General features: G+C 43.3%; 2 protein-coding genes across 3 annotated transcripts in view; both read left to right on the top strand.

Annotated features, from left to right (window-relative positions):
• The window catches only part of LOC120061323 (receptor tyrosine-protein kinase erbB-3-like), a 33660-nt gene extending 28212 nt beyond the window's left edge, over nt 1-5448 (top strand). Inside the window, exons 20-28 of one of the 2 annotated variants that reach the window (XM_039011061.1) lie at nt 17-202; nt 413-568; nt 1322-1397; nt 1531-1677; nt 1854-1951; nt 2186-2371; nt 2612-2671; nt 2820-3090; nt 3350-5448. In XM_039011061.1, the coding sequence (XP_038866989.1) occupies nt 17-202; nt 413-568; nt 1322-1397; nt 1531-1677; nt 1854-1951; nt 2186-2371; nt 2612-2671; nt 2820-3090; nt 3350-4221 (2052 nt within the window). In that variant the 3' untranslated portion in view covers nt 4222-5448. Of the gene's footprint in view, nt 1-16; nt 203-412; nt 569-1321; nt 1398-1530; nt 1678-1853; nt 1952-2185; nt 2372-2610; nt 2672-2819; nt 3091-3349 lie in introns of both variants that reach the window. The other variant, XM_039011070.1, reaches the window with a different exon arrangement.
• A 4362-nt stretch (nt 5449-9810) lies between these two features.
• LOC120061332 (proliferation-associated protein 2G4-like) overlaps nt 9811-16623 on the top strand; it is a 28960-nt gene continuing 22147 nt past the window's right edge. The window contains exon 1 of the mRNA XM_039011083.1: nt 9811-9957. Coding sequence (XP_038867011.1) covers nt 9873-9957 — 85 coding nt within the window. The 5' untranslated portion in view covers nt 9811-9872. The remainder of the gene's footprint in view (nt 9958-16623) is intronic.

A 16623-nucleotide genomic window follows, 5' to 3' on the forward strand; every position in this document is an offset into this window, starting at 1 on the left:
CTAATAACCCCTGCAGCACATGTTGGCGATGGGTAGCTTGGACCACCAGTACATAGTCAGGCTCTTAGGCGTCTGTCCAGGTGCCAGTCTCCAGCTGGTCACCCAGCTCAGCACTCAGGGGTCCTTACTGGAGCACATCAGGCACTACAGGGATAGCCTGGACCCACAGAGGCTGCTCAACTGGTGTGTGCAGATTGCCAAGGTGAGATACCGTGTGTGTGTGTGTGTGTGTGTGTGTGTGTGTGTGTGTGTGTGTGTGTGTGTGTGTGTGTGTGTGTGTGTGTGTGTGTGTGTGTGTGTGTGTGTGTGTGTGTGTGTGTGTGTGTGTGTGTGTGTGTGTGTGTGTGTGTGTGTATGTATGCGTGCATGTTATTGTTTATGTGACCGAGGTGTGTGTCCTCTCCCACGTCAGGGTATGTACTATTTGGAGGAACACAGGATGGTCCACAGAAACCTGGCAGCCAGGAATGTTCTCTTGAAAAGTGACTACATGGTCCAGATCTCTGACTATGGCATCGCAGACCTGCTATACCCTGACGACAAGAAGTACTTCTACAATGAGGTCAAGGTGTGTTGGCTTCTTGGTTAGGTCCCATGGTCCGGAATAACTTGTCATGGACAATGTCTCAGCCTACTATTTATCTTCTTCTGGAAAAACCATCCTGTGCACCATCTGTTATCTTTTCTGTTAGGTGAGATGTTGACTACATACATGGCCTGTGTATTTTCTGTTAGGTGAGATGTTGACTACATACATGGCCTGTGTATTTTCTGTTAGGTGAGATGTTGACTACATACATGGCCTGTGTATTTTCTGTTAGGTGAGATGTTGACTACATACATGGCCTGTGTATTTTCTGTTAGGTGAGATGTTGACTACATACATGGCCTGTGTATTTTCTGTTAGGTGAGATGTTGACTACATACATGGCCTGTGTATTTTCTGTTAGGTGAGATGTTGACTACATACATGGCCTGTGTATTTTCTGTTAGGTGAGATGTTGACTACATACATGGCCTGTGTATTTTCTGTTAGGTGAGATGTTGACTACATACATGGCCTGTGTATTTTCTGTTAGGTGAGATGTTGACTACATACATGGCCTGTGTATTTTCTGTTAGGTGAGATGTTGACTACATACATGGCCTGTGTATTTTCTGTTAGGTGAGATGTTGACTACATACATGGCCTGTTTCTCTACGTGTTTTCTATTGTTGCCATGAACACTAACTAATAGGTGTTTTTTCCCAGTGGCCACAGGCTTTGAACTGGGTGCAACTCATGGTGACATAGTTCCCTGTCTTGTCTCTCTCACCACAGACACCTATCAAATGGATGGCTCTGGAGAGCATCTTGTTCCGCAGATACACACATCAAAGTGATGTCTGGAGCTATGGTGAGTCACTGTGTGTGTGTGTATGTTTTGTGTGCTTTTATAGACTTTTATATCAACGGTAACTTGAAAGTACTTATGTGTATGTTGAGTTACCAGGATTTTAGAATGTCAATTATATTACTCCATCTTGCAGGAGTGACCGTGTGGGAGATGATGTCATACGGGGCGGAGCCCTACTCAACGATGCGTCCACAGGAAGTGCCTGACCTGCTGGAGAAGGGCGAGCGTCTCTCCCAGCCACACATCTGTACCATAGATGTTTACATGGTCATGGTCAAGTGTGAGTGCCCACCCTCTCTCCTTCACCCTCAATTCCTATCAGATCTGTGTGAAATGTGTCAGAGTACATTGCATTGAAATCATTTGATTTGCTATGAAAGTGTAGTATATAAAGAATGTTCAAACAACTGACACCATTTTCAAATGGGACTCACATGGCATGATCATCATTTACAGGCTGGATGATTGACGAGAATGTCCGTCCCACATTCAAGGAACTGGCCAATGAGTTTACCAGAATGGCCAGGGACCCGCCTCGGTACCTTGTGATCAAGGTAAGACAGAATGCCACACCTGGGAGATAGCCATATAAATCAATGTTTGCTAAGAATGTGTTTTTTGGAGTCCACTCCCAAATGCCAATCAATACAGTCCCAAGACTGTGCTGTTTGCCCGAGTCACACTCTTGTTCATCCACACCAAATGTCAGCTCATGAGGATAATAATAATGATGTTGTTAGTGATGATGATGATTGAAGTTTATTTCTTTATCTTCCTCTGTTCACCAGGGGGACTGCAGCCCGTCGGACTCTCCCTCAGACGAGTCTCACCACCGAGTTACAGAACTGGATCACATAGAGGCGGGACTGGAGGACCAGGATGAGGAGAGGCTAGGGGACGGCATGGCCACACCTCCTCTCTATCTGTCACAGGCCAGGAGTCTTTCTCGACTCTCACGAATGGAAAGCCACAGGGTGAGGGCTCATATAAGGCATCTCTCCCGATGCATATTCGATGTATACATTTTAAACTGTATGGGGCCAGGAGTTTTTCCGGACCATGTGACCTGACCAGGAAAATCCAAGTTCTAGCCTATAGTCCTGGTCAGGTCACGTCGTCAATGTATAACATGGGCAGATCGAAACAACCTTTTGTTCACCAAGTTGTTTTTCTAACTCCCATCCCGTCCTGTCCCATTCCTGTATTCCCCTCAGGGTGTTCACAGCAGTCAGGCTGGATACCTGCCCATGAACCCAGGACTGGATAACTCTCAGGTCAGTCACTAGAGATGACAAAGATACATGAAAACCTACTGAAAACGTTTACATGCTAACACATGTATTATTGAAAGTCTTCCAGCCTATATCAAACCTAAAGGGTTGATCACTCATTTGACATTATACCCCCTGTACCTCTATATAGATGGTGTGGCCGCCAGCATCTCGCTCTCGCCTCAACTCTGCCCGCACTGTGTCAGAGAGCTCAGAGGGGCGGGGCACGTTGGTGGAGCTGGAGATGAGCGAGGACTTGGCTGGCAGCCTGCAGAGGAAGTGGCATCGGGAGGACAGTGCCTACATGTCCCAGAGGGACAGCATGTCAGGGGTGCTGTCTGAGACCCCCTCCCCTGACACAGAGGGGGAGGAGGACCAAAACGGATACGTGCTCCCCGGACTGGGTGACAGTCCAGAGAGAGGTGATACCATAGATAGATCACGAAAACAAACATACACACACAATATGCATAGGAACATATATCTTTGTGTTTCTGACTATTGAACATATTGCATTTTTATATTTTCTTTAAGCTATATAAATAGAGTCACATGTTTTTGTTTGTGGATGGGTGCATGGTCATTGTTATAACTCAAAGTGTCAGTGTTAATTACTCAGATCATTTCAGATCTCTGGATCACCTTACTCATTCCTCTTTCCCTTGTCACTGTTCTCCACAGATACGCTACTGTCTAGCTCACGGGTCACCCTTCCTCACGGGAGGACTTCCAAGGTTCCCTCATACCCGTCAGGACCCTCGGAGGACAATGACAGTGCCTGTGAAGAATATGAGTACATGAACAAACAGGCGTTCATGATGTCTCTCTCCCCCAGGCAGCAGCCTGGCCACTCCAAAGATGGCCAGTGGTTGAATATGAACAAGAGGCAACGCTCTTCTCTGCCATCCCTGGACACAGAGTATACAGAGTGCACGGGGCACAGGACATCAGCTGGGGAGAACAGGGGAGGCCAAACCAACCAGGACTATGAATTCCCTGCCCTCAACTCTGATTCAGACAAAATAGAGGAAAGGGGCTCTGGTGACGTTGAATATGAGTACATGGACATTCGAAGTGTTGGACCAGAGGCCAGTGAAAGACCAGACGATCCCCCAACACGAGTTGTCCCTCATCCTGGAGCTACGCCCAAACAGCGGATGAGAGGCGCGAGAGAGGTGGAGGAAGAGGACGATGAATACGTAGAAGAGGACGACTATCATTACACTAACAGGCAGCCCAAGCTGAGGCAGGCTCTGCGAAGCAGGGAGGGGCTGAGGATGCAGAGAGGAGGAGAGGGAGAGGTGGATGAGTACGAGGACATGGATTCCCTGGCTTCCCCTGGAGCTGGAGACCCAGTGGAGTATGAGAATTTGCAGGGAGAAGGTGAGGGTGTAGTGGGGGGCATGGGGGGTCAGCGCACAGGGATGGCGGCATTTGTAAAAGTGCGTGCAGGGGTAGGGATGGGGGAGCCTGGTGGCGGAGATCGCTCATTTGACAATCCAGACTACTGGCAGAGCAGGTTGTTCCTGAAGCCTAATGCTGTAAGCACGTAGGGAAGTGGACCTCCTTCATCAAACCTGAAGGGGATAGCTGCCTCTGTAGCTTTTCCACATCCATTGAATTCAATGAAGGACCAGGAGAGGAGAGAAACCAAGCCATCCAAATATAAAAAATATTTAAGACATATCTCTGTGTGCCATTTTTGTATTTTAAAGAGCGACTGACACTAAAAAGCTACTTCTTGTTTTAAAAATGGCCTATGTGGCATCAATATGAGTCAGAAATATTCATTCTAGTGTCAAAACAAAGTGTAAATCATAAAGTCAGTCTCGTTCAAAACAGAGATTTGCAAGATGATAGGAAAACATTTTATGTCACGGAATAAAGGGTACCGTATTAGTTTTCCTGGGGTTGGGTTTATTTCAATCCTGCCCACCATCAGTCATCAATCTGGAGGTTGTAATGCCCATAGTCAATTTGATTTGACATTCAATATCTCTATGGGGCTAGATAGGGACCATCAGTAAATGGTACATGGGGCAATATTTTTTAAATATCAATAGCTCCAAATTTAAATGACTTAAAAACCTAATACAAACTATAAATTGTAGAAATTCATAAACAAATATTGAAAGCATTTAATGAGACAATTAAAAGATGTGCAATATGAAAAATCTACTTTGCCACGGTCACATACCAGCCTGCAGAAGCTAACTGGCAAAAGAAGTTGGCTAGCACTAGCTATCTTAGGCAACTTTAAGACACAAGAACTGGTTTCAAGATATCTAGAAGGGTGAGTTACTGTAACTGTGTACTGTTTTGGTAGAGTGAATGTACAAACGCTTGCCACATACGAACACAAGAGACACCCACATTATACCACCTTACAAGACAACTCTTGTTTGGCTTCAGTTATGGCCGCTGCATTTCTTAATGACCAAGCCAAAAAAGAAGCCAAATCAGGAAGTTCAGCCATTAATGTGTCTGTTACAGGTTTACATTGATCATGTTTTTTAGCCATAATAACATATAGGCTTTGGGATGTTTTTCTTTTCTTTGAAATATGATACTGTATTATAAGTGTAAGGCACTGAGTGTGTGAAGCACTAATAGAAATGGCCGATTTATAAGCTTTGTATATGTTTTTACTTATAAGAACAAAAAATGGTTTTGTACAATGTTATTTTTCTATGGTATTTTCATGTTTTGAAAATGTTAATGTAACCTTTAAGTGATATTATTGATTATTTTCTACATAATAAAACTCTTTGAAGAATGTATGTGATTGTTTTCATTAATTAGTGGGAATGAGCATAATTCACAATCTGTTTGTTGATAACAGATGTTTAATTCATTTCAGTGGTGTCTTGCTGTTCACTTGTTACACAGTCCCATTCTTTGGGGTAAGTGAGAAATGAATAGGCACACTCCATGTTGTCGTTATTCCAGTTGGGCTGAGCATATTACCAGAGCTCAACACCTGAAACAACATCCCAGGAACCACATTTATAGTGACCTTAGTACAACAATTAGTGTCCTTGTCAAGTTATTCTCTGTGCATAACGGTTAAGGTGTTGGACTGACAGTCTCAGGGACTGTAGATTGAGTCCCGATAAGGATGCGACCCAGGCCAGAATTTACACATTGGTGTCAGAAGTGGGATGGCACCTTGATGCGGCTGTCCCTACAGCCTTCGGTAGAGGCGCAAGGAAATCAAAGATGCTGATCTAACGCCGTGTTCACATGCTATTGGAAACTTGGAACCTCCGCATTACAATTAACTTAAGTTATTTTGCGCAGAGCTTCATACTGGTTGATTCCGAAACTTCCCAGGTGGGAAACTGGATCATTTTCTAGAAGTTATCAAGTCGTATCTCAACGATATTCCGCTGGCTGTATGAAAAGTGCTTTAGGGTTAGGGTTTAGGGTAGCAATGTCCCAAGGATCATAAACCCTGCCTATTTCTATCAATCAAATGTATTTATAGAGCCCTTTTTACAACAGCAGATGTAACAAAGTGTGTACACAGACCCGCGAGCAACTGTGGCCCCTCATGAGTTCAGATTTTTTTAACCCCCATCCCGATCAAGTTGCCCATTCCTGATTTAGACCATAAAGCCCTATTTGGTTGTGACGTTTTTGCTTACGTAGCAAGAACATAGGAGGAGATTGGAGAATCGGGGGCTTGAGCAGCTACATGAAGTGGAGCTTGGTCAGAGATAGTCTTTTTTATTTTGGAACTTTTGTAAGTGTAATGTTTACTGTACATACTGTTTATTTCACTTTTGTTTACTGTTTATTTAACTTTTGTTTATCTATTTCACTTGCTTTGGCAATGTTAACATATGTTTCCCATGACAATAAAGTCCCTTAAATTGAATTGATATTACAGAAAGGAGGAGATAGGAATCACATTGGGCAATGAATGGAATAATGTACAACGCCCCACCCAGCAGACTGTCGACCAATCGCGTTCACGTTATCATGCTGCATCACGCGATTGCCAAAATAATTGTCACGCAATCCCTTCTCAAAGTCAGGGTATGAGTGGAGAAACGTGCCTATTTTCATCGAAAGTACGTAATCTCACGATTCCAAAGCTATACAATATTACAGAGAGCAAGTTATTTATCTCACATCTTTGAAAATATTTGTAATGTTGTACTTCTTGTTACCGAAATTCATGCTAATGTTGGGTTTTTGAGCCAGCGTCAGATTGACTCCCATTCACACTTTGAAGGAGAGCTCTCCTTGTCCCAGAATCACCCAGAATGCACAGCGCAAACCATTGACGTCTTGAACGAGTTTACCATCTCCTAATAAGTATCTCTGGCTTGGTAGTGGCAGTACCTGTGTGAAACTAGCCACAATAAGGATTAACCACAATCGTGGACTCGACGGTTTGGCTTCAAAATAAAAGTACCCCATTGAAAGTAATTGAAACATAAATAAATAGTGGAATCTTTCCATATTTGGACTAGATAACAGTAAACAAGGTCGGAATGTAATTATATAAATTCACCAAAAGACAATTATTCATTAATTTGACACAAAAAAAGAAAAAATCAGTGGATGTATTAGAATTGCATTGGTGGCATACTTATATGCAGTGTACAAATCAAATTTGATTTGTCACATGCGCCGAATACAAGAGGGGGAGACCTTAATGTGAAATGCTTACTTACAAGCCCTTAACCAACAATGTAGCTCAAGAAAATACATACTAAATTAACTAAAGTAAAAAATAAAATAAAAGTAACACAATAAAATAACAATAACGAGACTATAAACAGGGGGTATCGGTACCGAGTCAATGTGTAGGGGTACAGGTTAGTTGAGGTAATTTGTACATGTAGGTAGGGGTAAAGTGACTATGTATAGATAATAAACAGCAAATAGCAGCAGTTTAAAAACAAAGGGGGGGTTGTGAATGCAAAATAATCCGGGTGGTCATTTGATTAATTGTTCAGCAGTCTTATGGCTTGGGGGTAGAAGTTGTTAAGGAGCCTTTTGGATCTAGACTTGGCGCTCCGGTACCGCTTGCCGTGTGGTAGCAGAGAGAACGTGGACACCAACGAATTTGAAACTCTCAACCCGCTCCACTACAGCACCGTCAATGTGAATGGGGGTGTGTTCGGCCCTCCTTTTCCTGTAGTTCACGATCAGCTCCTTTGTCTTGCTCACGTTGATGGAGAGGTTGTTGTCCTGACACCTCACTGCCAGGTCTCTGACCTCCTCCCTATAGGCTGTGTCATCGTTGTCGGTGATCAGGCCTACCACTGTTGTGTCGTCAGCAAACTTAATGATGGTGCTGGAATCATGCTTGGCCACGCAGTCGTGGGTGAACAGGGAGTACAGGAGGGGACTAAGCACGCACCCTTGAGGGGCCCCCGTGTTGAGGATCAGAGTGGCAGATGTGCTGTTGCCTGCCCTTACCACCTGTGGGAGGCCATTCAGGAAGTCCAGGATCCAGTTGCAGAGGGAGGTGTTTAGTCCCAGGATCCTTTGCTTAGTGATGAGCTTTGTGGGCACTATGGTGTTGAATGCTGAGCTATAGTCAATGAACAGCATTCTCACGTAGGTGTTCCTTTTGTCCAGGTGGGAAAGGGCAGTGTGGAGTACGATTGAGATTGCGTCATCTGTGGATCTGTTGGGGCGGTATGCGAATTGGAGTGGGTCTAAGGTTTCTGGGATGATGGTGTTGATGTAAGCCATGACCAGCCTTTCAAAGCACTCCATGGCTACCGACGTGAGTGCTACGGGGCGGTAGTCATGTATGCAGGTTAACTTCCCTTTTTGGGCACAGGGACTATGGTGGTCTGCTTGAAACATGTAGGTATTACAGACTCGGTCAGGGAGAGGTTGAAAATGTCAGTGAATACACTTAAGGGGCGGAAGGTAGCCTAGTGGTTAGAGCATTGGGCCAGTAACTGAAAGGTTGCTAGATCGAATCCCCGAACAAGGCAGTTAACCCACTGTTCCCATCATTGTAAATAAGAACTGACTTGCTTAGTTAAATAAAGGTCAAATAAATATATATATATATTTTTTTAACCAGTTGGTCCGCGCATGCTCTAAATACACGTCCTGGTAATCCATCTGGCCCTGCGGCCTTGCGAACGTTGTCCTGTTTAAAGGTCTTGCTCCCATCTGCTACCGAGAGCGTGATCACACAGTCATACGGAACAGCTGGTGCTCTCTTGCATGCTTCAGTGTTGTTTGCCTCGAAGCGAGCATAAAAGGCATTTGGCTCGTCTGGTAGGCCCGCGTCACTGGGCAGCTCGCGGCTGAGTTTTCCTTTGTACAGCCTTACCTATTGATCATCGGTCCATGAATAGGGGCATCAGCCTACTCGGTGACACCCACAGATTACAATTCTGAAGAGTTTACACAAATATTATCATTGTTGCTCATATTTGGGAAATTTAACTGTGGGAGGTCACCTCACTAGATAGCCTATTGTGCGTATTGACGTTCATATTGCAATGTATAGCCTTACCTACGGATTTTGAAATGGGGTATCAGACTACTCAGTGTCATCCACAGATTACAACTGTGAAGAGTTTCACAAATATTAGCATATATTGACTAATTATCAAATCAAATCACATTTTATTTGTCACATGTGCCAAATACATCAGGTTTAGACCTTACCATAAAATGCTTACTTAGGAGCCCTTAACCAACAATGCAGTTCAAGAAATAGAGTAAAGAAAATATTTACTAAATAAAAGAAAGTAAAAAATGTAATAAATGTAAAACAATAAAATAACTATAATGAGGCTGTATACAGGGGGTACAGGTACAGAGTCAATGTGCAGGGGTACAGGTTAGTCGAGTTAGTTTTTACATGTAGGTAGGGGTAAAGTGACAATGCATAGATAATAAACAGCAAGTAGTAACAGTGTAAAAACAAAGTGGGGGGTGGGAGGTGTCAATGTAAATGGTCCGGGTGGCCATTTGATTAATTGTTCAGCAATTATGGACTTTTTTCAAATGTATATAACAACTTTCCAACTTGTTTAGCATTATCTACTTCAAATATGACATGATTCCATTATTTGTATCAGTTATTATCACTTTCAATTGGTGACTTGTATTTTGAAGTCGAACCGCAAATCCACTATTGTGGCTAGCTTCACACAGGTGTCGGTCTTGGTGCCGACACATTAGGAAGTGTGTTGTAAAGAGAGTAGCTGTCAAGATGTCTGACAATGAAGAACAAGAACAGACTATCGCTGAGGACTTGGTTGTCACCAAGTACAAAATGGGAGGTGACATCGCCAACCGTAAGTGCCAGATCGGGGTGACTTGCATTTAAATGAGGTGACCTGCTCTTGGCGGCCTTTCGTACAACACCAGCCTGATGTGTAGGCACAGACACAACCATGTGCTTTGACATAGTAGGCGCAGTTTAGAAACGTGTGATGGTGGAATGGAAATTGGCCTAGCCCTGGTATCCCAGTCTAGTGCTAGCAAGCGGACTTCATGACGTTATTTTGTGAGCAAAATTCAGTAAGCCAGCTAGCTATGGTTAACGGTTATTTTGTAAAGGACCGTGAACATAACGGCTAGCTAGCAAAAGTTACCTACACATTAATTATCAACAGTGACACCAGACAATAGTAACCACTATTGTATTTGTTAGGTAGATGTAGTTAGCTAGTAAACGTTATTTTTTGTATTGTCATAGTCTTAGTTCACTGTTTGGGGAGCTACAGTAGTTAACGGAATGTATGTTTCCATGTCAACCACACAGCTAGGAAGTGGCCTTGGGGAAATTTGGTTACTTATGTCAAACAAAAACCAAGAAACAAAAACTCTATGCACAAAGATTACTTTTTAAAGAATGTAACAAAAGTGTTTATAAAAATACGTTTACTTGACGAACAGTGCAAATGCAAAGTTTTGTAACAGAATGATGGTTTATGCTGTTTGTGCCATTATTCTGTTACCAAACTTTGCATCTGTACTGTTAGAAGTAAATTCGTTTTTGTAAAATTCGGTGGAAATTGTAAAAATGCTGGCATGTGCATAGAATTGTATGGTTTGTTTAACTTTGCAATCATTTATTTTTGTTTGGCATACATTTAAAGTGAAAAATTTGCCTCCGCATAATTCTGTCGTCATGGAATTGCCACTTACTAGCAGTCATAACTAGCTAATTTAGCTAGTTCCAAGTAAAGTGAAATAGGTCTGGCAATATATGTGTACGTTTGTTCTGCCTAGTGTTGATAATTCGTTTTACTTGAGACAGGAGAACAAGAGGAGACATATGACAAGGTGTATAATTGTATAATAAGGCAGATTTATTCAAGTGTAAAAATATTAGGCAAAGCGTGCGGCACGGCTCTTTCTGTCTGATTTGTATGAAATCGTCCGGAAAAGAGACTAGTTTCAACAGTTGTACAGTTTTATATAGACAACAAGCAAAGTAGGTTGATCTGGAAGTCTGGCCTTCCGATTGGTCGATCTGGGTCTTGGGTAGTCCTGAACAGGCCTGGTGTCCACGTTCCATTGGTTCCTGAGATAGTTCTTTGTCTTGAGCTCCAACCCTGAGTTGTGTGTGTCTGTGTGATTGTCATGGGGGAGGGGAGTTGTGGGTGTCGTGTATATGTCTAATGAGTCCAGCATATGTCCAAGAGAAAGAGGGGGTGTGGGCATATTGTGTCAACTATAGCTAATGTTGAGAAGTTGTTAAAACAAGTTACCAATATCTAATACAATTTCTTACAAATCCCCCTCTTCACGTCTCACAAGAGACGTGACATAAAAGTATATAAAAAGACAAAACTAAAGGATAAAATTTGTCAGAAGACAAATTTTTAATTCCCTCTCTTCACGTCTCACAAGAGACGTGACATAAAAGTATAAAAAGACAAAACTAAAGGATAAAATTTGTCAGAAGACAAATTTTTAATTCCCTCTCTTCACGTCTCACAAGAGACGTGACATAAAAGTATCTTAGTCCTCAAATAGATAGACAGGTCCAGCTTCCCCATCATCAAGCAATGGGAACATTTGGGCCCTTTCCTGATTAGGGTCTATGGCGGCAGTTATAACACGGCTTGCAAGCGTGCACGCACATGGAATGCAACAGCATCCACAAAGTACAAGAATGGCCGCAAAAACGGAAATTGATACTAGGATGGAGGAAACCAGCGTCTTATATTTACCAAAAGCATCCATCCATGAGTCCCACACAGAAGTGTCCACTCCAGAATGCTGTTTCATCTTACCATTAAGGGTACGAAGTCCCTCCAATGCTACAGTCAGACTCCCATCCGTAGCTGTGTTATTGGGAATGAAAGTACAACACTGCTCACCAAACATTGCACAGACCCCCCCCCCGTTCTGCCAATAACATATCAACCGCGATTCTATTTTGAAATGCCATCAGGGATGTGGCTGCCAATTGTCCATGGACCGCCTCGAAGCCTTGTTGAGCCCAATTGCCCAGTTTCTGGACATTAAAATGAATGTAGTTAATTCTGTCCACATTTTTACTAACTGTTCACCACCAACAGACAGAAGATTCAAACCCAGCTGTCACTTGGTCCACCAGTTTATATTCATCTGGCACCCCCTAGGGATACCAATAGCATCAATGTAAGTTGAGTCGTAAATGAGCAAGGACCAAAAAGGAGACCACTCCAATAACTACACCTGGAGTGGCCAACCACACATTAGTAAACCAAAAAACGAGAATATGTTAAACCCTCAGGTCCATCCCTTTATACAACCTGTACCAGGTGGGCTCGTCGCCACCCGGGAACTTCAAACCTTCACAACAGGGAGGACAAACATCACTTTTTATTCATTCAACAACATCTACTACAGCAAACCAAGGGTCCTCCTCTGTCAGCCCACTTTCCTGCGGAAGCTTGTTTTCGTATCAGCCTCTCCAACTGGAGCATCAAGCAACGGCATCATACCAGAGGCCCCTTACACATCTGTAACAAACTTCTTCAAACAAGGTATGATACAGGCAACACAGAAATGAAAAACAACAACTAGTGTCAGAAATCCAGTAATCATCATTGCAGTGTACTTACCAAAACAACCACCCAGCCAGGGGAACAGTCCACTCTCCTCCACACCTGCAAGACCCTTCATCTCCACTGATAACCTTGCCAACCCACTCAGAGCTTTTGAAATGCTCCCATCCGGACTAGTATTGTTAGGAACAAACGTGCAACACTGTTCTACAATCTTTTTACATACACCTCCCTGGTTGGCCAGACTTATGTCCAGTGTTAGTCTATTGTGTCTACTGATTTGAGAGGTAGCATCCAATTGTTCAGCCATCCCTGTAAGTCCTGTGTGGGTGTGTTTAACAAATCATCATTAATTATAGTAGATATAATTGATCCAGACCTTTTGTTTTAGCATCAACAATAGCTGGGCCAATGATGGGCATCAGAAGCCACAGGCCATCATTCCTGTTTATTGTCTGGAATTCGTGGGGGACCCCTATTGGGACCCCCAACAGGTTGGTGTGCATGTTATCTGTACCCTCGGACCAAGGAGCGTCACGTTTCTGCCGTCTCCTGGGTTGGTCCCAAGCCTCTGTGTCATGTGTAGCTCCCAGAAGTTGATTAGCTATAACCTCAATAATAGGCAATGGTGGTATCAGACTGGCCAAAACACATGAGCAACGACAATTTCCTTTCAAACATGGGGTCAACCGCCTGGCAGGTCCACACATCCACCATACATCAGCAACACCTCTAGTTAATAGTGGCATTAGTGATGCAGGTAATAGTAGGGAGCCTTCCATAGTCTATACCTCTACCTGTACCAGTGATACAGCTGTTATGTCCTCCATATGCCTTAACTCCCCACGGTACCTTCTGGGGAGGGACTTCTGGGAACACAAGACTCAGAGTTTTACACAGGGTTGAATTTGGCTTGAACTTTCCAATATGCACATCCAACCTTCCCCATTACTTAGGACAAATGGGTGAGCAGCCAGAATAGGTCTGGCATGTCCACATACGACACAGTCCTTTCTATTAAGTGTTTTGTAGGCCAACCACATATTCTCCCTTTCCTCATAACCAGTTTCAGTCCCCAAATGTTCACTATCTGAGATGTCTTTTATATTTATTATCTGTACCAGATTGGAGAGCTTAGGTGATGGCGTGGGACTTGGTCTTGAAGTGGTGGAGGAGGCCGGCTGAACCCTGGTCCGTTGGAACTGGTGGTGGTTCTGGCAGCACCGCGATGGTAACATCCCCATCGTATCCTAATCAGACAGCTCAGGACTACAAGCAGTCCTGTAAAACCCCACCCTCTCCCAGAGAACACATCATCAGCCAGAGATCAAACAACACTTTCACTTCTATGAACGTACACAGTGTTGAGAGGTCGGGGTCAGGGATTCTTCATTAAGGAGTTGATCCCCGAGCTCTATTAGCAACGGTTCTTCTCCTTAACTCTGTGATCATTCGGCAGTGTCAGTGTGTCTCACCCTCCAAGTGCGATATGCCCCCAGGTCGAGTGATTCACCTTCTCCCTTAATTCACCTGCAATGCATAAACTCTTGGACATACAGGTTTGGTTAACTAGAAATTTTTAATTTTAAATAAGTTTATTATCCAATAGGCCCCATCCTTTCCTAGACCACAATGTACCCTCCTTCGTTTGATACCTGGCTCTGGCCAGGTATCAACCTTACCTACTCTAAATAATGACTTAGTACATCATATTATAAGAACGTCCCTTTTATTCGCCGCATATCCAATTCTCCCTTGGGCGTATATTCATATCTATTCTTTTCCAATTCTCTGTCAAGTGACTTATCTACTTTGATATGTATCTGTGCTGCTTATATATGTTAACCCCTTTCTCTCCTATCTTATTTCACAGCCTACCTTGCTCATTTCCTGGTCCACCCTCCCCACTCTGCTCTCAAACCTTCAAGGTCTCAACAGTGCGGGGTAGACCCATCTGTCTGCCTTTTTCTAATAATAGTCAATAACAACTATGTGTTCCTTTACAATATTAACTAAGTGTCTCACTGTTTTGACTTTATCTGCATGGATTTAAAAATAACAACAGGTCTTATAGTGTCAATCTCTAAAGTCCTTACATAACCTTAATTAACCTATCTCTATCTACTAATGGCCAATACAAATGCTTACCTTATGGTCAAGAGTTATAAACTCTATTATAATCAATTTACCTCAAAACTAGTATCCCAAATGACACAATCTCATTATTCTCACTACATTTCCCCGCGAGTGATCAAGTCGCCGGAAAATGCAATGAAAACAGAAAATAGGTCAAAAGGTTACACCTACATTCGTGTTCCATACCATATCTATACATACCAAAAGAACCCTTTATCTTCTCAAAGTCCCTTGCCTAAATAAAACTCAGAAAGTAAAACTCCTATTCCAATATGAGTGTATTCTTTTAAGATATCTTATCTCTGGGAACACGGAAACCCTTAACCTTAATGTTTACTCCAAAAAACAAAATTATGTCACCAGCATTCAACCAGGCTCCCCGTCGGCTGGGAAACCGTTGGGTGCTGCAATACTGCCATCTTCTGTCCATTCTCTGCACAGCTCTCCACCCACTCTTATTCAACCTTCTCAATTTGAGCCATTAGTTTCTTATTTTAACTATTGTTTTCTAAATTTTAATTTTTTAATTTTTTAATCTATTATTACCTAGTTAGACTAGAGTGTCCGTGACATACATCCATGGGGATCCGGTTATAGTTATTCTATTAACCATGTGAAAGTGCCCAGGGACACCCCAAATATCAGTAGGAATATCACAAATAAGGGGCCAGATATCCCTAGCCTTGCCCAGGGAGGGAGAAATATCCCTCTAACTGGGCGAGGTTCCTTTATCAGGGGAGGCGGAGTTTGATGCCGCATCACCTGAGTCAGGAATGTCTTCATTTGGAATCGAATTTAAGCTGTTTAAATCAGCTCTGACTTCTGTCAGTGTTCTAGAAGGGATTGGGGCTGGAGTGCAATGTGTGAGGTAGTGCCAAGGTGCGCCTGATTTACCTTTGACCTGGACTGAGTGTGAAGTAACCTCCCTCACTTCGTACAGTCCAGTCCACCTGGGTTCTAGCCACTTTCTCTTGTGGACTTTCACCCCACCCAGTCACCAATTTTTCCTTCAGTGGTGCCGGATCTCCCGTCAGCTTCCCCGTTGGACCTTGTGAATCTGTGTGGAGAGAGCTGCAGAAAGTTCCGTCAATTATCAGACATTACAATTTGTTGTACATCAAGGGCGGGCATATGACCTCCCTCCCTTGGTGAACCCAGCATGACTCCTCCAGCCATTGTCTCATGAGGAGAGAGATGGGTGCCTGCACCTGGAGAGGCTATCATGGCCAGCAACGCCAGGGGCAGGACTTTAACCCAAATCAACTTCAAACCTGCACATACCTTTGATTGGCGCGTTCCACGAGACTTATGAGATTGTGGCCTGTACACTAACCCAAACTTGTGCACAATACCCAATCTTTCCTCCACCTATCTCAGGTGTTGGTTACTGAAACGGGACCCGTTTGTCGGATCAAATTTGCCTTGGAACTCCATACCTTAGTATGAGTTCGGTTTGCAGCCACTTAATGACCGATTTTGCATCCTCCCTTGCTGTTGGTATTGCCTCAACCCATTTAGAGTCTAACCCTTAAGGATTTACCAACAGCACGAGAGGGAAAAATCAGGTCAACTTCTCAACAGAAAATAACTGCTTCACAGTAGACTCGGCGGTCACTTCAACACAGCCTCAACTTAGCATATGGCTAATTAGTAGCAATCGGTCTCGTGGAACGTTCAATCACTCACATTAATTTGGAGAGTTTCAGGTTTAAATACCATTACTCCTATTTCAAGCTTAGATTTATCACCGATGCTCCTAGTTGAAGAATATTTCGACTAGTCCCAGATTACTAATGCAACTTGAATCCCAATACGCCAAGC

The sequence above is a fragment of the Salvelinus namaycush genome, chromosome 2, assembly GCF_016432855.1.
Source record: "Salvelinus namaycush isolate Seneca chromosome 2, SaNama_1.0, whole genome shotgun sequence".
Lineage (NCBI taxonomy): Eukaryota > Metazoa > Chordata > Actinopteri > Salmoniformes > Salmonidae > Salvelinus > Salvelinus namaycush.